The following is a 22,145-nucleotide window of genomic DNA, read 5'->3' on the forward strand; positions in this document are numbered from 1 at the left end:
AGTGGAGGCTGACACCTGGGCTTTACATCACTGGTTACAGAAGGTGGGGAATTTCTTCCATAAACTTTTTGTGTGCGAGCCTGAAAAAGCATAAATGAAGGAGGACACAGAGATACCTTTTCAGGCAGCTTAGTGTTGATGGGCAACCTGCAGAACATTCACCTGTTGAGTGTTCCAGTGGTCTTTATTGAGAAATCCCGTATCTATGAAAAAATCATCTTCAATAGGCATAAAATGGAGCTGTTGGCTTTTGAGAAGTTGCCTGCCTGCTGGTTTTGAATAAATTGTGTATTTCGGTTTGATTTCCCCATGCCTGTGTTTATTCATTCTAAACCAAGCCTGTATTAGTTAAGGGACAAAAGAATAACACTGTACTACACTGAAGGGAAGACATATCTATCTGTAGATGCGTTTGGATGAGAAAGAAGGTGAGGGTGCTCAAATGGAGGAAGCAGTGCTTGGTGAATAGAGATGGAGTGAATATTTTAATGCTCGTTACGTGGGTATAGAACAGACACCAAGTGTCTCTCCTAGACATCTGTATTGTGTTCATCCAAAAACAGCAAAAAATATTTAACATATTGGGCTATGCAGCTTGTCCATACTCATTCCTATCACTTCTTTTTACTGCTTCTCTGCAAAAAGCCCATAAAAAATCTGATTTTATTTTTTCCTGTATTATTTTTTAAATTACAGTCCTCATCAGCTGTGATTACAGGCAAAATGGTTCTCTGTCTCAATCCAATTTCTTAAATCATCATTTCTCAGCAGTTTCCTGGGCTTCTGAAAAAGAATACATAAAGATATTCCAAGCAGTTTGCTGATGATTCTGTTGGCATAGCAGGGTGCCCTGTAAATTCCAGATTTTGAGGCAATCTTGGCCAGAAATATGCAAGAAATCCAGGTAGAGGTGGACACAGCCACAGACTGCTTTATAACTGTTCATGGTGCACTCTTAGAAGCGTTATTTTTCCAGTGAGAGCACAACCAATGCACCTTTTTTAATTATTCTTTAGTATTCTTCACCCCACGTATCTGCTACTAACCCATCCTTTTGCTAGTACAGGATGTGGCTACACTTCTGTGTTCCAGCACAGGCGTCCCTTGACACTTTTATGTTGGAAAGGCTTGGAGATGTGGTTCCTCACAGTGGAGTTCAGCACTCTGACAATGCCAGTATTTGACACTAAATCCGACTGTTAACTCCCAGGCTTCTGGTATTCACTGTCAGTCAGAGGATCTAGTTTCAGACGTTGGGATGCATGTAAAACGCAATCTAAATTGTGCTTCCAAGTTGCACTTTGAAGCCAGATTTCTCAAAATACCCACAGTGTTGTGCAATTATCACAATACTGCAGTGCAGCCTTGCTAGGTGCCATTATGTCAGTGTGTCAGTGAGTGGAAAGGGAGATTTGTTACTATTTGCCCAAAAGGCCACCAAGCAGAGACCAGTACTTTTCCATAGGATGCACTGAAAGTAATGCCTCCTCCATATTTCCATGGAAACTACAACAGATACAAGGAACGCAAAAACACTGCTTAGTACCGCTGCTGAAACGCACCATCCACCGCCTCACTGTGCTCACATCCACTGGTTGGTCCCCACAAACACTCTGCAAGCATCAGTGAATGTCAGTGGGAGCCATTTTTTTCCCACATGTTGGAATTCAGCGATACACCTTTGCTTCATACAGGCTTCCATATCAGACACCATTCTGTCAGGCTGCCCCTCTGCTGTCACCTGTCACACTGCAACAAAACGTAACAGAACACTGTGGGAGGGTCCAACCTCTACTGCCATACCACCAACATCTGCCTCTGAGGTTGTGGGCCTACATCATAAAAAGGTGTTTCTTATGGAGCATCCCTCACAGATTCCTTTCACAAAGCAGGTGAATTTGACAAGCACCCTTAATCTTGTTCTTGTGTACTACCCATAATTTCTTCAAAACAGGCATGAAGAGCCTCCTTCAGAGGGAAACAGTTCCAACAAAAGGCAAAATTGCAATACAATTGCGTTCAACTTCTGAAAAAGGCAAAACCTACATAAAGATAAAAAACATAGAAAACCTACTGTGGAAGAAACTAGGAGAGAGTACCTAAGTGAGGGCTGCTAAAGAATGTCTTATCACAAGAACAGGGCTGATGATAGTCACTACTGATTGCAATCAGCAAAGAAAGGCAGCACAATTTTGAAGACAAGCCTGGAGTTGGTAGAGGGGCTGGTGAATACCAGACTCTCTTAACCCTGCTGTCCTGCCACCAGCTGCACATGCAAGCTGCCCAGGGGTCCCAGAAGGCCACTTTGTCTCAAAGAGTTCCTATTAAGAGCAAGGAAAATCTGGGAGAGACTGGAGCCCAAGCAGCTGCCACACAAGCCTTCCCTGCAACCACTCGGGGCAAACTGATCCGCTTCAGAAAAGAAAGCTCTCTGATTTCCAGTAACATCAAAAGCATTCATCTCCTGTATTGTTACAGGAAATGGCTCTTTACATAGACTATTAGTTAAGCTATATTTTTGGCACGTTCTACATGTCTCTGAAAGCCTATTTAGACCTGCAGCTGCAATTGGGCTGTCTTTTTGGATAAGATTTATCATAAAATCAGCACTCGTCAGGCCGCACCTCGAGTACTGTGTCCAGTTTTGGGCCCCTCACTGCAAGAAAGATATTGAGGCCCTGGAACGTGTTCAAAGAAGGGCAATGAAGCTGGTGAGGGGTCTGGAACACAGGCCATATGAGGAGAGGCTGAAGGAGCTGGGAATGTTCAGCCTGGAGAAGAGGAGGCTCAGGGGAGACCTTATTGCTCTCTATAACTTCCTGAAGGGAGGTTGTAGTGAGCTGGGGGTCGGCCTCTTCTCTCGTGTCATTAGTGATAGGACCAGGGGGAATGGTTTCAAGCTACGCCAGGGGAAATTCAGGCTGGACATGAGGAAGTATTACTTTTCAGAAAGGGTGGTCAGGCACTGGAATGGACTGCCCAGGGAGGTGGTGGAATCACCGACCCTGGGGGTGTTCAAGGAAAGACTGGATGTTGCGTTGAGGGACATGGTTTAGTAGGAGCTATTGGTAATAGGTGAACGGTTGGACTGGGTGATCTTTTAGGTCTTTTCCAACCTTGGTGATTCTATGATTCTATGATTCTATGAAAATCCAACACATTACCAAGCAGAAGGATAGATTTGTAAGAGGGAGCACGCAGGTGAATTTCTGCACTGACAGAAAGAATGGCAACCACTTTGTCAACAGTTGTGTCAAGAGAAGAAATGTCAATAGTCCTTTTAATCTTTTTTTTTTTTTTTTTAACATTTTTTATATCCAGTTTTCTAAGGGTACCACAGCCTCTCTCCACTTTGCTCCCTGCAACACTCCCTGGCTCAGGACCTGCAGGAGCTCCAGCAGTTCCATCGTTCCATCGCAGAAACCTGCAGGACATGAAGCAGGCTTTGCCTTGTGCCATTTCCAATGGTCACAATGGGTGTCACTCACAATGACCTCTGGTGGGACTCCTTGAGTAAACCCTTGCCATTTACCTATGGCTGTAGATATACAGCACCTCTGTGAGGCTACCACTCAACCTCCACAACATCGGGCACTGTGAGGATGAATGTATTTACTTACCTGAGGTCTGATGGAAGGAGGACCGAGGCAAATACTGGTCTGATTTTTGGGTGGTAGAGCCAAGTGTTGGACCTGATGATCATTACAGAACCCATCCAACATGGGATATTCTATGATTCTTTGCTTCTAAAGCTTGTTCTCCAACAAAGAAGATGAACTTCCCCCGCTATATATAAAAGATTTACTATATCTAAATGCACCTCAAGTTCAGGCATTCTACAAATCTACTTCCTGTATTTTTTTAGGACTAAATAAAGTTCATCCTAAAACATCATCTAGATGAGATACTCTGTAGAGAACACCCCTATACTTGGATTGTGCTCTTTCCATAGGAACAAAGTTCTCATCTAAAGCCAAGCTCACCTTCATAGCTTCACTACTGTACCTACTAGACATCCATAAGGTGACCCTGAATTTCGAACACTTTTTTACCAAGCTTACTCTGGATTTACTGTCCAGATCAGGTAGAGCCATTGTTCCATTCGTAGTCTTGAAGACTTTTCATCAGGGCTGAACAAGAGCTTCCTTGTGGTCACTCTTCCTTAGAATGACCTTGTACACTCAGGAAATTGTAATTCAGTCACTTGTTATGGGAGATTTTACATTAATTTTGCAACACTCATAACATCTATCTATTTTCTTTCCATAGAAGGCCTAAATTAAACAAAACTTTTTTTCCAATGAACTGGCAGTGTAAATTTAGGCATAGAGTTCCCAGTGTTTATAGAACACCTAAGCACCGTGACAGAACAGGGAAGAGGTGATTTCATGTCCTGACCCAAACTGCCTTACTAGCTCATTAATGCTAACATAAATCCATTTCTATTCACAAGAAATTCATATATTTTTGTTCATAAAGACTATGCTTACAATGGAATCTCAAATAATGCCTAGATCAAGGTTTTTTTTCTTAAAAATCTCTTACAATGTGGTAAATTATGCAGTAATTACACACGCTCAAGAGCAATTGAAGATATTTTACTGAAGACATGGAACAGCTGAATTTTAAAAAATAGGGAGGTTCATGTATTTGGGAAGGCTGCGTGCACAGATAAATTAATGCAGTTTAAATGAATACTTAGTTGATACAACCCTTTAATAAATAAAAAGGTGAATTCAAATACGTAATTCTCCCATCAAAGTTTAAAGAAGTGTTCTGGGAACTGTCATCGTTGTCCTCCAAAATCCAGGAGTCCTCAGGAACACGTTCTAGTCCTCAATTCCAAGAGGCAGATGTAAATCTGTTTACTTAACCACGTGTGTATCCATTACAAGGCCATCTATTACTTAGTCTAAGCAAAGAGCCAGAACTATCAGTAAGCTATCTTGCCATTTATTCATATGAAGGCAAATACGAGTAATTCCATGTGAGTCTGAAAATCTTTGAGGCCACATCAGTTTTGGAAAATTGGACTGTGATCCATAAGCCGCATCTAATTAATTCCAACGTGTTTTTACATAATTACACTAAATAATACAACTGTAATTAACACACAGTCTACACACTACATTTTATTACTGTTTTACAAACATTTGGAGGTTAAAAAAAAAAAAAGCAGTAATTGTAGTAAGGAAAACCCCCTTGGAAGACAGTTATGTGCTGGCTTGCTTATAAAGAGGTCTTACAAAATGTCTCAAAATCCTGGCAAATAAAACAAATGAAATATGATTACTTTTGTTTCAGATAATAAAGTTGCACTCAAAACCCTCAAGCTGTTTCCCATCACTTTAAAACAATAAGAAAACAGTAACCTAACGTATAAACTAAACTAAAATAGGGCTGAATGAGACTCACTTCTATTGGGTAAGTGAATCAAGAATCTCTTATTTTGCAGAAGCATTTCTGCTTTGGCATGGCAAGAGAGAGATCCTGCCTTTTTGAGAAACATTTACTCATTAATGAGCTCTTTCTAAAGAGGTTTTATTTGGTCCTTTCCTGATCACATCCAGTGCCACCTTCCTCTCAGCAAGAGTCAGCAGCAGTTACAATTGCTGCTGTAACTCTGAAGTTGCTCAAGCGGCTTGATTCAGCAACAGAGCAAGAGGAACGCCTCCCCAGGAGCATATAGCCTGAGTTTAAAACTGTGGGCATCCAAGAGTTCCATGGACTATTGCGCGATGCTCAAACTTCCCTCACAACTGAACTGCTAGCAGTGGGTGTTTCGCTATGCACCTGTCTGCCCCACAGCACTGGCAAACGCGTTTTGAACAGTTCTGCTCATATGTGCAGAGCTAGGTTTTTTTCTTGATTAAAAGCTGTCTGAAGGCAGGGAGACTGAGAGCCCTGACGCATGGCCTTTGAAGAAATATGCTGATGGCTGACTACCATCAGGGGAGAAGCTGTGAGGTCTTGGTCTTCTCCTGGAATGTACTCAGATGCTGCAATCCTTCCATCTTTAGCAGATGAGAGAACAGTTTCACATCAGAGCCTTCTGGGGAAAGATCAAAGCCTGTCTTGTGGCTATCCTGTTTCGAAAAGGTCACTGTCTGCCTTCTGAAAAGACTAACGAATGGTGGGGGAAGTAGAGCCAAGGAATATTTCCTTTCCACATCTGGATATTAGTTCTTCAGTTTATGGTTTTTAAGTTCAAATCCATGGATTTGAACACCTACTTTAGAGATGATGGCAAACCATCATTTATCTTCTCATTCTCATGTGTGTTATTTTCTCCTGCTAAAAGACTGCCCTCTGTGTTACCGTTGTGTAACTCAACACTACCTTTTGAAACAGAGAGGGCTTAAAGCTGGAAATACTGGCTTCATCTCTACTATTGGAAAAAACACACCAGTCGTTCTGACCAGGAGATTACTACTGGTGTCTGCTTAAGATTAGCACAGGATCACAGAATCATAAAATAGTTTGGGTTGGAAAGGACCTTTAAGATCATGCTGTTTGTACTCTAGGGTGTAGACATGGTTCGTACAGTTCTAGGCTCTTAACTATATTGGAAGAGAGAGCCTAGTATAAAAAGAGGGGAGAGGAGAGGAACAGCCAAAACCAAATTTCCCTCTGTGCTGTATACCAGTCTTTTAACAACGAAAAACTGATGGTGGAGCACAATTTAGTGAAGACATTACACTAGGAATAGAGTTAATGCACAGAATGCCTACATAGCTACAGGCATCCTCAGGTGCAACTGTAGCACAAAGTAACTCTTGATCTAGCAAACACTAAAGACTTTTGCTTTAATATACGTTTGTTACCTCCCAAGTATCCTTCCTTAACTTTAATTAAAATCTCAAGGAATAAAATACCCTCTGAGCACTCCAATTAGAGAACATATAAGCATACATAATTATCTGTTGATGTTTAATGCCACAGAATGCTGACATGCCTCTGCATGCCTTGCTTTCACCTGCAGCCTAGCTGGTTCCAGGCTACAACAGTAACTACTCATTAACTATTAAAAAATTATTTCACTTGTTCACAGCAATACCGCTTTCACAATGTGTCTCCTTCCAAATACAACACGTTTCTTCCTTCTTGGTATTTTGACTTAGCTGAAGCAAGAAAAATCAGTTTTATTTAAATATCAGTGGCATGTTTCAGAATGAGTACAAAGAATACGGAATAAAACAGGATAGCTAATTTCTTCTGGCCTAAATCTACCTGTGCTACTCTTACTTTCCTATGACATCAAGTCTGGCAACAGTTCCATGGGAAGTCTCTGAGAGTTCTGCAATATCATGTCTCCACTTGAACAAGATGAGGATTTTAGGGAGAAATACCTCCTACAAAACTATTATAGCTGGGAAACAGAGGAGTGTACTTCCAAAGGCCATGTGAGAAAAGATACACGCCAGAAAGGTTCTGTTTTTAACACAACGCAAACTATTCTAACAAAGGACAGCACCTGCTCCTACAAACCTTACTTCATTTACATTGGTAGCACACTGTGTCTCTGACAGAACAGAGGTATATGTAAACTTTGCACGCATGAAAACACTCATTTGAAAGGCCCAGGAAAGAACATTCAGCCCAGGGTGCAAAGCTCTGTGCACCCCCGCTTCTGCCTGACAGGATATTCCTGAATTTTCTGCGGTATAGATTAACAGTTTAATTCTGAAGTTACACACAAGAGTACAGCAGCAATCTTCACCTTCATTCCAGCCTTCTGCAGCCTCCAAACTACCCACCTCGCAGAGCCCTGCAGGCTTTGCTGCCAGCTCACGAGTCCAACACGACTCAAGAACTACATCTTCCCATGCTGTGTAAACTTCCAGGTGAGGAGTTGCTATCACAGATGTATTCAACTGCAATTCATTAATTAAAACAATATCATGCTAAACGCTATCTACCACCAGCATTCAACAGTACACATCCACATTTGCAACCAGTCTATAAACGCAGCGTTAGAAACAGAAGAACTGACATTATGATGTGCTATGAATGTCCTGATTCGCTTATGATACAACAGTATAGCATATCATCCACGCTTCACAACGGCTTTCTGTGCAGAGTGCTCCATTTTTGACAGATGTTGCATCGGTAATGATTATAATGAGTACGATCAATGAATACTGCAGGTCTATGTCAGAAATTGTTACTTTGTTGTATGGGTTAAATAGAAATTGTTGGAAGGGATTCATCAGGCTTCTTTATGGATGCTTCTGGAGTGCCCAGAAAAGGCTGCAGACGCTGCTAGACAGACCTGTGACAGACTGTATGAATGATCTGATTTTTTGTAAAACCAAAGTTACTTAGAAGTATGATTCCCTAGAAGTAATGGTGATTTATTCTCATTATTCAGTCAGGAGAGAAAAAAAAAACAACAAGAACAACCAAAAAAACCCAACTCAACAGACCTAATTCCTTACAAAATCAGTGTTCATCTTCCATTACTGAACGTGACACACTGGCACTGACCAAGGAAGCCCCATTTCTGCTATTTCAGCCATCACCACATTGCAAACTGTTGCATTCTTCCTTGTGGAGAACAACAACATGGCACACATCCTCTCCACAGCTGATGCCATGGCTCAATTTCATAGAACAGCACAGAGCTTTCAGAGACTGAACAAACAACTGTTTATCCCCAGCTGGGCAAACAACGTAACTGCGGCTAATTTTGCCACCACAAAAAAATCCCAAGAGTCGGTGTTTCGAGGATTCAACACGTGAACAACGTGCTCCTACAGCTGCCCTCCCACAAGCCTCAAAGACCTTACCAGCCCCAAGCCGCACGTCACCTTCCCCGTGCCTGCTGCCAGCCTGCCGGCTGCTGCAGCCCTCAGCCTCCACACAGCGGCCGCCATTTCGCGCCCCGCTCCGAACCTCACACTTCACCATGGACGTGGCGGAGGGTGCCCCCTATCGGAGCCGCGGCGCCATGGCGGCCCTGAACCCGTCCTACCTGCCCGCTGTGCCCCGCAGAGCAAGCCGCCCCTCAGCGCGGCCACCATGTTGTGGGCAGCCATCCTGAACCGAAGTCCGCCATGTTGTGGGCAGCAACCCTTAGCCAACGTCCGCCATGTTGTGGGCAGCCACCCTGAGCCAACGTCCGCCATGTTGTAAGCGGGGTCTGAGCCCGTGTCCCCTTTGTGGCCTGTTTCTTGACAACAGTCCATCGTTGCCATCATGAAGCTTCTCTTGAAGAGTCTTGTACTCTTCCTCAGCTTTCTTTTGCTACCAACCCTTGCTGATCCCCTCAGCGTTGCTCATTCGATTTTTATCTGAAACACTGCTCAGTGCACAACGTGGACATGGTTAGTGGGCTGGTGGTTGGACTGGATGATCTTAGAGGTCTTTTCCAATCTGAATGACTCTATAATATCATGTTCCCTACTCTTCATGTACTTGGAACCATGAAGATTTACTTCCCTTAATTGTTACTTGGTTCCTAGATTTATTCTGAAGTCCTTGTTTTCAGCACCACTGAAACATTTCTTCTTGGTACAACACTAACCATGATCAACACAGTGAAATTTACTCAATTCTGTCACCCCAAAGTGGAATGTTTCCAGATGATGGAGCTACAGGACATCTTACAACACCACCTTGTCGTGGTACACTGATAGATTGTCTCTGACAGAAGGCTAGAAGTACTGTTGAGCAATACCGTAAGCAGAAAGGCCCAATTCGTAACCTATAAATACAACTATTTCCTAGTAAAATCTGTCTAATAATTTGCTTTTTTGATGGGATAGAAACTTGTATGTCATCCATCTGAATAAAGTAACAGTGATTCACTCATTGCAGTGCCGTGCTTTCAGGGGTTTGCTCTTTTCTCCTGTCATTAAGAGATTATAACCTAACCAAACAGTTTGAAGAAGATACGGAGCTTACAGGATTTGATGTAAGGTGCACTGCAGACACTTTACATTTTACTGGTGTTGCTGATTATCTAGACTGAAATACATGCAATAACTAAATATCTTACTCCTTTCTGTATTTCACACAACATAATTTTTATGGGCAAAAATATTTCAGTTATAAGTTTCACTATTGGTACTCAAGCATGGTGTTTATATATTTATGAGTGTTTTTCTTTTCCTGAAAGACAATTAGGGGAAAAGTCAAAGAGACAATAATTTTTAAGTAGAAATAATTTTCTTTTGCATTATTGCAAATAAGCTGCACAGCTAAGACTGTGATTCCCACACTGTACAGTAGATTCTGAGAAATGTTGCAGAGGCATCATGTATATTCTAGGCTGTGCTAAATCTTCAAACAAAATGACAAGAAAGAAAAAGAACAGAGTTCTGTGTGTGAGAAAACCATTATCAAACAGTTTGGAGTTGACTTGGGAAAGACCCTCTTTTTTTCCGTATCAGATTTTTTCTTCCTAATCCTTCAAAACTACAGTGTTTACAGTGGGCAAATTTCATCAGCAATGTTTCATTTTACAGACTTTTAATTGGTTGTGGGTATGTCTATAATCCTTATAGGTTTACTATCAGGATGCTTTCAAATTTGCTAGATTGAACCATTTTCTTTAAAGTTCTACCAAAGAAGAAAATAAATAGAAAGCAAGGAAGATTTCTTACCTTCTTCAAATAAAAAATACATATATATTTTAGTGTTATAAATAACAACAACATTAAGAAGATTCTCATAGTCCCTGCTGGGTTTATTTCACGACATCACAAGTAAATACTTTCTTAAGAAGAGTAATTCATTAATCTACTTCCAGGAATTACTTTCCTTGTCACTAAGGATGTTTAGCAGTAATAGTAATAATCAGCACAAGATTAATTAAATACTTATATTTATTTTTCATCAATACAGCATTTTCTTCCCCACAGATGAAAAAGAATCAGTTGTAAGACATTGAAAAGCTACCAAAATACAGTGCTATTGAATTTGCTGCTTCTTTCAAGTGACAATCTACTTTAGTACTATTCAGAAACACCACTGCTGCCTGCAGGAAAATGAACCTTTTCCCCTAATTTAAATAACCATAATGGATCCAAGGCACATAACACAGCATTAATTTCATGAAACATTTTTAACCCAGTATTCTGTATAGAAATATAGTGCATCAAAAGGTAAAAGAATTATTATTTGCAGAGAAAGCTTTCTAAGGATAAGGGCAGACAAGACTATTGCCAGAAGGTGAATTGCTGTTTCCAGAACATTAAGTGCTCTGCTGGTAAAGATTACAGTTTTGATTTCCTCTGAAAGAAGGTGGCAAGAGCATTCAGGCATTCATCAGATAACCACCTCTCTATGAGTACTTCACACTCTTGACTGTTGACAGCATGGAGCTTCTCCTTTTCTATATTTCGTAGCAGTTGCTTTGACACTGCCAAAGACTGAAGGAGAAAGGAAAAGAATATCTACATTAGGTGAGGAATATCAGGAAGTTATGTTTTCTATACATTCATTTCAGAAAATAGCACAAGCTCATTGGAATTCAAACTGGGATGTATTAACATTGTACAGTCTAGATTTTAGTCTACCCTTCAGCTGGAAATAGAATACTGCATTTAATTACTAAAGCTAATATGGCTGAAGTTGATGGGGAGCAATACAGCAATCCACTTAGTGCTCACAAGATAAGTAGATGAGTGTAAGAAGTGAAACTTATTTAACTACCTGTGGTGCCAAATGTAACTTTGATTATCAGGAGTTAGCGTGAGTATCTCCTCTTGTCCAACACAACACAATACCACTGGGACTCAAGTAACTTTGCAAAGCCTAAACTAGTGAATGGGATGACTGAATTCAACAAAAAGAAGTAAGGCCAGCCAGCTTCATCCTGAGCACCCACAGTGCACGTATTACTATTGCTAAAATAAAAAACAAAGAGAAGGAATCCAATTTGCACATAGCTTGCAAGCAGATTAAATAGCTAATTTTCAATGTTTTTCAGTCTCTGTAAAGTGCATTGTATTGAATTCAGCCAGGGAAAAAAAAAAGAGAAGTATTTTTTCCTCAGCAGCACAGGGATAGATAGAAGCAAAGTACACTGAGCTTTGTTATTTCAGTTAAGGATCACATGAAAACAAGAACCAACACAGATTTGGCAGGAGGACTGGTAATGCAGGAGGCTTATAGCATAGAGAAAAAAACTAAAATACTGACATTTTTGGGGAGACTTGCATAAGCTTTTAACCTTGCCCAAACTTCCTTCTGGAAGGTGCTGTCGGGGAAAACTTCATTCACAAGTCCCACAGCACAGGCTTCTGCTGCAGTCAGCTTTTTATTGAAAAGCAACATCTCATTTGCCTAAATAAAGAAGAGCAAAGTGTGAGTGAACAAGACACAAGACTCAAGGAACATTACAGGAAAGGCACAAGCTTCCAAGGCACATTTGTTTTAGGCTCTTGCCTGTTAAAATCTACTCTCTGAAAGAGCAGAGAATCACAGAACAGATGAGGTTAGAAGGGACTTCTGCAGATTGTCTAGTTGGAAGCTCAGCAGGGGTAGTTGGAGCAGGCTGCCCACAAGCATCTCCAAGGATGGAGACTTGGCAGCCACACCTCACAACCTATTGCAGCGTTTCACCACCCTCACTGTAAAATTCTTATTTTCATAATCTTTCAATGTGTACCCCATTCCTCTGGCCCTTTCACTGGGCACCACTGACAGGAGTATGCTTCCATCTTCTTTACAGACTTTCGTAAGGTATTTGTAAACATTTCTAAGATCCCCCTGAGATTCTGTTCTTCATGTGAAACAGTTCCAGATCTCTCAGCCTCTTCTCATATGCAGTATCTTCAATGCTGCAATCATTTTTGTGGTTCTTTGCTTGTCCTCCAGTATCTCCACTATTTCCCTTGCAGGGGAAGTCTAGATCACAATACGCACTCACCAGTATTAAGAAGAGGGGAAGATCACCTCAGTCCATGTGTGGACACTGCTATGCCTAATGCAGACCAGAATAATTTTGGCCTTCTTTACAGTAACACTACACACATTTAACTGGATGTCTTCCAGGACCTCCAGGTCCTTCTCTTAAAGCTGCTTTCCAGCCATACAGTCCACATCCTGCACTAGTACATAGCTCTCCCCAGTGCAGGACTTTGTGTTCTCAAGAGATTCTCAGGTGTGTCCAGGTTCCTCTGAATATCTCAGTTTTCTATCATCCACAAACACGCTGAGTCCCATTATCTTTGTCTCCATTAAGTGGTTAAGTATTAAACCCAGTATTAGCCCCAGGGTGCACCACTAGTGACTGGCCTTCAACTCTGAGCCAAAGCTTCTGGCTCCTCTTGCTTTTTCCTCATGCTGCATACACTGGTGTAGCAACAGTCCAAAGATGCTTCACTGTAGCCAGCATCTGGTGGAGCAGAATGAAGGATCTCACTAACACACAGTCGCTCAAATTTTGGTGTAGCCAATCCATGGCTTATCACAGGCAAGCCTGGTTTTATCTCTTTCCCAATTCAAATCTGGTTTGAAGCTCTGTTTATTAACCCTAACTCCTGCACAAATCTCTTACTCCCTCTGAGAAAGGTGCATCCTATGGTGTTATGCAGATAATCCCATAACCCAGAAGCCCCAAATTCTGTTGGTGTCATCAGCCTTGGAGCCACACAATGATGAGCCTGCCAACACATTTCTAGAGAGTGCTCTGTGTTTTTTTTTCCCCTTTTTTTTTTTTAAGTCTTTTTTACATCGTTCCCTCCCATTGCTGGAAAAAAAGATACAACCTTCCACTATATAGAAATAGTCTCAGACAGGTGGAGGAAGCCATAAAAAAGACAACTTACATCAACATCATTCTATAGCTTTACCAGTGTTCAGTCCTGTGTTTAGGTGCCTGTGCTGACACTGTCATTACGTTTATCTTTGGTTCAAAACACGTGAGTTCTTTTTCAAGGACTCAGTGTGACTCCACTTGCAGTGAAGAATACTGACACAAAGTTCAGAAGTTCCTACATACAGCACAGACATTCTTACCTTGGCTGAGCCCATGATTTTTGGAAACAGGTAGGAGGAACATCCTTCTGGACTTTGACCAAGTTGGCTGAATGGGGTATGAAATGTAGCCTGGAAAACAACAACAACAACAACAAAGCTCACAACAGAGCGTGGTACTAGGATTTAGTTTTCATTTTCCAGTTTCTAATATAACAGAATTCACCAGGAAAAGATCTGAACTTCTACCATAGTAGGCTTTAAATATAATCTGATAAAACAGCCTCAAACTCTCAATGCACATAAAAATGGTCTGTATGTATATAATTCACTTCCCTTATCTTATAATCCCCATTTATGAAATTACCTTCTTTGAATAGAAGGCTTGGAGAACTAATCTGCATGTGCAAGATCTTTATAAGAAGAATGCTCAGACATATGTACTCTCAAAGTTAGCCCAAATAATTTGGGAGGCAGAGAATTTCCCTGTCTGAAAGCACACTAAATTTATTCTACTGCTGAAAAATTCAAGTCATTGAATCTTTTCTTCCTCAAATTTTCTGAAAATTTGAGAAAGGAATCTGTGGCAGAAATATATCGTGGGATCACACAAAACCAAACCCTATTTGTAAGTTAAAACTTAAATGCAAAGCTTTGTGTTTTGACAATGCATATCAACTTTAAGCAAGGAAGATAAAAGGCTTGCCTTTTAAAAAATATGAACTGACACATGAAGATGCTCATTGCTGTTTGAGCTTTCATAGTAGAAGGTAATCATTTTGTACTGTTCTGCAGCTGATTGTATAGTAGGACATATCAGTAGGCTTCCTAGCAAGCTTGGGATATCTGTATGATTGAAAGTCTGTAAGAAAAGATTAAGCATCTGCAAGGAGAGAGGCTAGCATAACTGGTTCTGCTTTAGGAAGGGGAGGAGAAAGGGTGTTCCAGGAACTGGAGCCAAAACCAGAATGCAGAATGCATTCTTATCTGATACCCACTCAATTCCATCTCTTAAATTGTCAGCTTGAGCTGTACACTGTACTACAAACATGGCCATTCTGTAAGTACTTGGCTGGAAATAAAATCAGAGTCCGGACATAACAATGCTGGACACCTGTAGAGTGGGCTGTAATCAATGCCTAAACCAAACTAGAAGAGAAAGTACAATATAATCTGGATGAGGATGACCTTACTACATAGAGTGCACAGTCCTGGAAAAGGAAGAACAGAGAATACTCATCTTTGAGAAGACCTCAATATACTTCTCAGTAGGAAAGACTAATTTAAGTGTAGACCCTACAGAAGACCTCAAGTAAAGGTAAGACCCTACAGAAATCCAGAAGTAAAAGTTGCAGGTGCAAGCAGGAAGGTACTAACAGATATTCACAGCTAAATCATGAGCCATTCATTGACTTTAATACAAGTACAGAGGGAATGAAAGCTATGCCATATGACTAAGGGTGAGGCTAATACATATGTGCAGAGATTAAGAAAAAAAAGAAATACAATGCAAAAATAAGATGCAACTAAATCTGTGTAAATTTACGGATGCCAGAGATACTAAGACAAGGGGGAATTGATCATAATTCAATATAGTCTTAATAAACTGCATAAGTATGAATTAGAAGGTATTATTTAGTATGGACAGGTTTGGCAGGAATTACTCTGTATACTGTACATAATAAGAACTAATCTCTAACTGACAGCTCTACAGTAAAGAATACAGGGGTTACAGCAGATCACAAGTACACAAATCAAAGGACATCCTGGGATGCAGAAATACACAGAAATACAGTGTGCATAATGTGGAGAAGTTTTTCTTACTTTGTGGCAGTAGGACATGAGCTGGACTGATGTATTCTGTTTGTACTATTATGCTTAAAGACAAGGAACAAGGGGAAGGAGTCACAAGGAACGTGACTGAAAGCATATGAGGAAAAACTAAAGCTCAAAAAAGAAAAGATCAAGACAGCAGATGTAAACCTGAAATACACCCAACAGTGTAAGTGCTCACTGAAAGCTGAGAGGATGAAAGTAGTCTGTTAGATCCAGGAACAAGAATCAATGAGGTCATCCTGCAGCAAGGAAAGATCAGGTGGGAAGGGAGGAAGAGGGAGAACCCAAGAACCTTCTGATAAAAAAGATCTGTGGACTGGAATAGACTGAATGAGTTATGTATACTATATAAGCATATGTCAGGAGTGACATAGTCATAGACAATCCTTTTGGGGCAAGCAACACTTAGTCTTGCAGATTAGTTGTTCTTAAGTGTCATAATGACAAAGCCAGTCAAGCAGAGCCTTTGAGGAAAAATCTAACACAGTGCTGAGGCAGAAGTCAAAGTACCACCCATTGCTGACAGTTATGCAACTAATAGTTTGCCTAAAATTAATTAACAATTTGGGTTAAGTTCTCGTTAAAAACAGTTTATTGATAAACAACAGAGAGTTTTAAAATGCATATTAAACACTGGCTGATGCACAACTCTAGGCAGGTAATTAATAGAGGCATTCCTCAAAGTGATAGAAAAGGCATTCACACCTGTCTGTTGTGTGGTTGTTTTTTTCCGTCAGATTACTGTGCAGCAAATAACATTTGCTGCAGAAAGAGCCATAAAGGCTGCCTTGGGATCAGTTATGCAATGTACCCACCTTGTCAGAAGCGTAGACAATGTCAAACAATCCAAGGAGTGTTACAGAGATTCCAATGGCTGGGCCATTCACCACCGCAATCAGTGGTTTAGGGAACTCAATAAAACTGCCCACAAACTCCCTGAAAAGCATAAATAAGATAAGACACGCTCCAGTCTCTTCCATCAAATACAAACCATTTTCAAAACATGATTAGATACTGCATAACAAAAAACATGAGCTGTATCCTAGTTAGTATACATTGTAGACTACTTCCCAAATGAACACTAGCAAGGAAAATAACTATTTAAAATACTTGTATTTCCTTGCCAGCTGAGAATCAAACATGCACTGCCTTCCTAATTAACTGCAATCAAATTTTGATTCAGTTACAGTTACTGAATGCAGCTCGCTAACAAGTCTTTCGCCTGTATTTCCATTCCAATTCTACCCTTCCAACAGCCCCTTCCTTCACAGATTCTATTCTGCACGGAAGCTCCAAGCAGGTACCAAAATTGTGATGTTACCACAACGCAGAATTCCCTAGTGCTGTTCTGCACAGGTTTGAGAAACAACTCTTTGTTTCTTTTGATGGCTACTTCTTCCAAGAAGTTCAAAATGCATTCTCAAAATACAACCTTTTGAAGAAGTAAACAGTGTTATAAAGACTCCACCTCTCTGGGATATCTGTCCATCTGCTGCAATGAAGCACTGTGCCCGTGTAACATTCACAGCATAACAAATACAGTCTTCCCACAAAAGCGAGATGGAAGAACAAGAGACCACAAGACTAAGCATAATGGAATACCCTACAGAACACTACAGATTGAAGCACGGCTAAATAGCACTTCTTGCAACCGATTCAGACTCCATCACTTTGTAACAGGCAACTGTGAGCCACAGGCAGCTTGCCCAAGTAAAAGCTGCAAAACTGAGCACTTCACTTTCACCTACAGTTCCTGTTTAAATTACAAATCAAAAAACAATTTACAAACTGCAGAGTCAAGAACACATTTTTGTCATTCTATCTGTATGCACTTTAGGGGCTAAAAATGAAAATCAAGTCTACACCATCACTGTGCTTAAAAGATGACACAGAGATCGCTAACATGCACCTCATTTCCCCAGTTATTTCCTATGATTAATGCTACCTCTCCCCCATGGTCTTTGTGTTGACACACACGATGAGCTCTCAGACACAGTCACCTAATGGGAGGTATCACAGCGTAACTGGGCTCCTGCTGCCATGTTTCTAACAATACCTGCAAATTATATTTTACCTGTTACAGTAATGTAAGCATATTTGAAAACAAGATGTTTTACTTGAGTAATTCTGCTCCATCTTCTGCCATCTTTTTCATTCCACTAGGTTGGACATTAGAAAAATTATTCAGATCATTTCCACTTGTATAGTACTCTCCATTTCCTGCAAAGAACAGATAAAAATAAATGTACCAATGATTTCTAAGTAGCTAGAGAAGCTTTCATTTACTACATTTACATAAAAATTTCCCTCCACGCATCTAACACTATTAAGCAATTAGAGAGCTTGTCTTGAAGTATGTAAAGTATCTTTAAGGACATCTACAGCAACAGTTTAAAATAAGTTTTGACTAAGACTTCACTGAAAAACAATGGGTAAGTAAGTGAGGAATATTAAATTTAAAAGATTTGAGATGAAAAAAATATTTTTTTATTTCCTGCAGCACTGTCAGTTGAAAAAAAAACCATCTTTTATTTTTTTCCCTGCATACTTATTCAGATTTTTGCTGCCACTTCACAGTCATTCACAGTAACAAGTGAGAAATATACCTATTTTTTAAACATGAAAATGGAAATGTAAGTTTACATATCTCAATTCATTCCCCTTCAAACTGACAAAGGACTTGAAAGTAGATAGAATAGTCTATTTAATATGTCGAGCAAGTCTCACTTTCATTATGATGCACTAAGAAAATGGTACAGCATATAACATTGCCTTGAAATCATTCTATTGAAAGATTTAATCATTGATAAGGAGCAGAGAATTTCCAGTGAATGTACAAGACAGTCTGAGACACCATGAAAGAAAGCAAGGAGTATTTAAAAGCTACAGTGTATGATTTAACTGTCCAAATCATCCTATATGATGGAATAACTGCTTACGAGTAATAGGACAAGGGGGAATGGTTTTAAACTGAGACAGGGGAGGCTTAGGTTAGATATTAGGAGAAAGTTTTTTACTCAGAGGGTGGTGAGGCACTGGAACAGGTTGCCCAAGGAGGTTGTGGATGCCCCATCCCTGGGGGCATTCAAGGCCAGGCTGGATGTGGCTCTGGGCAGCCTGGTCTGCGACCCTGCACACAGCAGGAGGTTGAAAGTAGATGATCACTGTGGTCCTTTTCAACCCAGGCCATTCTATGATTCTATGATTATATGCAATGAGGATAGGTCAGAAAGGCAGCACCCGCATTATCCATTCAGTCCCTCCCGCCTGCGCTTGCCACCAGTCAGCAATCAGAAACAGACAGTTTGTACAGTCAGCATCAGAAACAGACAAAAAGGTCCTCTAAAGAATTCAAATGCTACTGCCTCAGAGCTGCTAGATTTCACAAGCAGCATCAGTTTGGGCTTTCCTTTTGTATGATGGCTACAGTCATCCAACTGTACTCATCATGCATCTGATGACTGGGGTACAGCAGGGCTTGGCTGCAGCACCCCTGGCAAATTGTTTCCTATGGCAACCCCAGAAGAATCAAGAAGCCAAAAATCAGCTTTTCTAATGATCACAGATAAACACATAGCATAAACTTTGTCTTGTGCATGACAGTGCAGCACATGAGGGGGTTGTTTTTAGTATGTTCCAATGTCCAATGTGTTACTAAATCCATACAAACGAAATCTAAAAGCAGTAGGGAAAATCTGTGGAGCAGATGCATCGCCTTCTCAAAGGCAGTACTCTGCAGGAGTATCCCATGTCTGTCTTCTCATCTCAGAAACTGTAAGATTGCTAAAGAATTTGAAGCACCACCTTGAAATAGTTCTGCCAAAATGCTATTGAAAATCTTCAGTCTACAACAGAGGAAAGCATTTCCCCACTTACATAATTCTATCTTAGCCTAAATGTGAAGTAGATAGTTCATGTCAATACTGTACTCTGACATAAAAGAAAACACATATATGAGAAGGATAATAAGTATTGTACCAGTAACAACTGCTATGGTAGAATCATCTTTGGCAGCTTCTCGAAGTGCACTGATAATTTCTCTGTACATCTGCAGAAGAGAAAAATCAACACAATATAACTGTGATGCTGCAAAAGTTCATAAAAAGGAGATTTCCACTGACAACAAGGAACCTGAGAGACAGTTTAACTATGATCCATTTAAGTACAAAAACATTTGCATGTACAGAAAGTACTGCAATTGAGGTACCGTTTCTGACCACAAAATCATGTCTTCGCAACACTCAGACTTCAAATTCAAATCTCAAGGTCAGAATAAGATCCCTTGGAAAATACAAACTGGAAACAGCTAATTTTAAAAGCTGGGGAACAGTCTAAGTCAGCAAAATAATATGTTAAAGAATTAGCAGCGGTGGGGTGAAAGCCCTCTCCTGGTATCACTGCCGTTGTGAAACAGGATAATCACAATACTCCCAGCAGGAGAGATTTCCTCATGGAGACAAGAGAACAACTACCTAGACATACACGTGACACTGCTAAGCCGAATTAGGCTGCACACACTGTTATAAGCAAGGCTACAGTCAAAGTCTTGCCTCCACAAAACAAACTTGTCTTCTTCCAGTGTGTCATTTTAGTTTAGTACAGCCCACGATCCTATGATAAGTTTGGCTGAAGAAAAAAAGAAAAAAAAAAAAAAAGAAACCAAGATTTTTTAAAAGACACAGAAGAGCCCAATCTGTAAAACATTAGTAGCTTGATTTTGTACTAGATCTTCATGTCTTACATTGTCACTGTTTGTCAATATACTCAACCCTCATAAAATTCTGACCACCATACTTCAGGTAGTTCTGCTGAACTTGCAGCAATTATTCTTGAAAAACTTAAGTAGCTTAATCAGGAAAGAAAAAAATAGACATAACCACTAATCCTCTCAAATTAATTTCTTTACCTTATGATTGATAGCATTTTTCTTGTCAGGTCGGTTAAACATTATCTTTGTGATATTGTTATCAGTGGTAACTATTAGGGTTTCATAGCCACCATGCCTGCTCTCTTTTGAAGAAGAATCTTTTTTCTCGCCAGCAGATTCTGCAGAGATCAAACTTGAGACAAGTTTAGTATATTCTTGTCTAGCATTATCCTGTAATAAACAAACAAACACATAAACAACATTAAGAAGATTATCTTTTTTATGCTATTCACAAAATGACCATCAATAACAAAAAAAAGAAAAGAGGAGGAGCGTGCTACAGGACCAAATAAAATCTCCACTGGAAAGTATGCTAATCAAGAAGGAGAGAACATGTTGTATTTAAACACTGCAAATCACACATAAAGCCAGCATCCATCAGATCTGAAAAATGAAAGAGCACAGATACTGCAACAGTGACAGCACTGGTTTGTTTAAGAATTGTCCCCTCCGTGCCTAAGATTACCTGAATGACCTCTGTTATTACCCCAGCATTTCCATGCCTCTGGGGATCCTTTGTTTTTGCTTACCGGTTGGACTTTCTCCAACCAAATGAAAAGTTCTTTCTAGTTTAGGACATGTGGTGCTCGAATGCATCCACACCATTTTAAAACTGTTTGAAGATACTATTAATCTTTTAGCACAAATACAATGTACAAAAGCTAAAAGAATGCTGCCTCCTTGTTTCTATAGTAAACAGTGATTTAAAGGATCTATACCTAGACAGCTTTACAACCCGTTTTCTTGAAAAGATAACATACTTTGGGCACTTATTAGTGTAAGTGTGTTAACACTTTTGCTAGATATTTTTCCTCTTTACTACAACTTCACCAACAAGTTCATTTCCTTAAATATTTATTTGCTATTCCTGAAGCAGAACAAACGTAAAAAGGAGCAACAAAATAAAAAAGCAAAAAATACCCCCAGAGGCCACCACAAATCTCTTCCTAGCTCCTGCTCTCTTTCAAAAACACTTCCCAATGATATCCTAGCCTCAGTGAATTCCTTTCCTATTAAGAATATGCTACGTTCATGAAATTATCCAGGTAGGTTTAAAGAAAACCAAATTCACACAAACAAGAAGTCACCTCAACCTTGCATTAAGCAGTATCTTTGAGCAATCACAAGAACTATTCCTGAACAGCAGGCCTCATGCAGTAGTGACTGCATTCAGCATTTCCTTCATTTACTAGTAGCACCAGAGGCCAACTTCTTAAAATGACAACGTTATCAAAATTGCGCTGGATTCACAGATTTTTTCTTCATTGTAAGAAGCTGTAAGAAGTAAGAAACTGAATCCATCTTTCTTAAAGGGAACAGCAGAATATAAAAATATGAAAAAGTATATTTATTGAAAGTCACAATACATATAGGTCTCTTATGCTGACATGAGCTGTTAGCAATAACTGAAATCTATGCTTTCACAGTGCAAAACTAAAATACACTGCAAAACACT

At 40.1% G+C, this 22,145-nt stretch overlaps 1 protein-coding gene across 4 annotated transcripts in view; it reads right to left on the reverse strand.

Annotated features, from left to right (window-relative positions):
• Positions 1–10,811: 10,811 nt before the first annotated feature.
• Positions 10,812–22,145, reverse strand: part of ECI2 (enoyl-CoA delta isomerase 2) — a 28,695-nt gene continuing 17,361 nt past the window's right edge. For all 4 annotated transcript variants that reach the window (XM_048938481.1, XM_048938484.1, XM_048938483.1 and 1 more), the window contains 7 exons: positions 20,669–20,860; positions 19,741–19,810; positions 17,880–17,982; positions 16,578–16,698; positions 13,969–14,058; positions 12,148–12,291; positions 10,812–11,375 (listed from right to left, as the gene is read on the reverse strand). In XM_048938481.1, the coding sequence (XP_048794438.1) occupies positions 11,220–11,375; positions 12,148–12,291; positions 13,969–14,058; positions 16,578–16,698; positions 17,880–17,982; positions 19,741–19,810; positions 20,669–20,860 (876 nt within the window). In that variant the 3' untranslated portion in view covers positions 10,812–11,219. The remainder of the gene's footprint in view (positions 11,376–12,147; positions 12,292–13,968; positions 14,059–16,577; positions 16,699–17,879; positions 17,983–19,740; positions 19,811–20,668; positions 20,861–22,145) is intronic.

Source organism: Lagopus muta, chromosome 3 (genome assembly GCF_023343835.1).
Source record: "Lagopus muta isolate bLagMut1 chromosome 3, bLagMut1 primary, whole genome shotgun sequence".
Lineage (NCBI taxonomy): Eukaryota > Metazoa > Chordata > Aves > Galliformes > Phasianidae > Lagopus > Lagopus muta.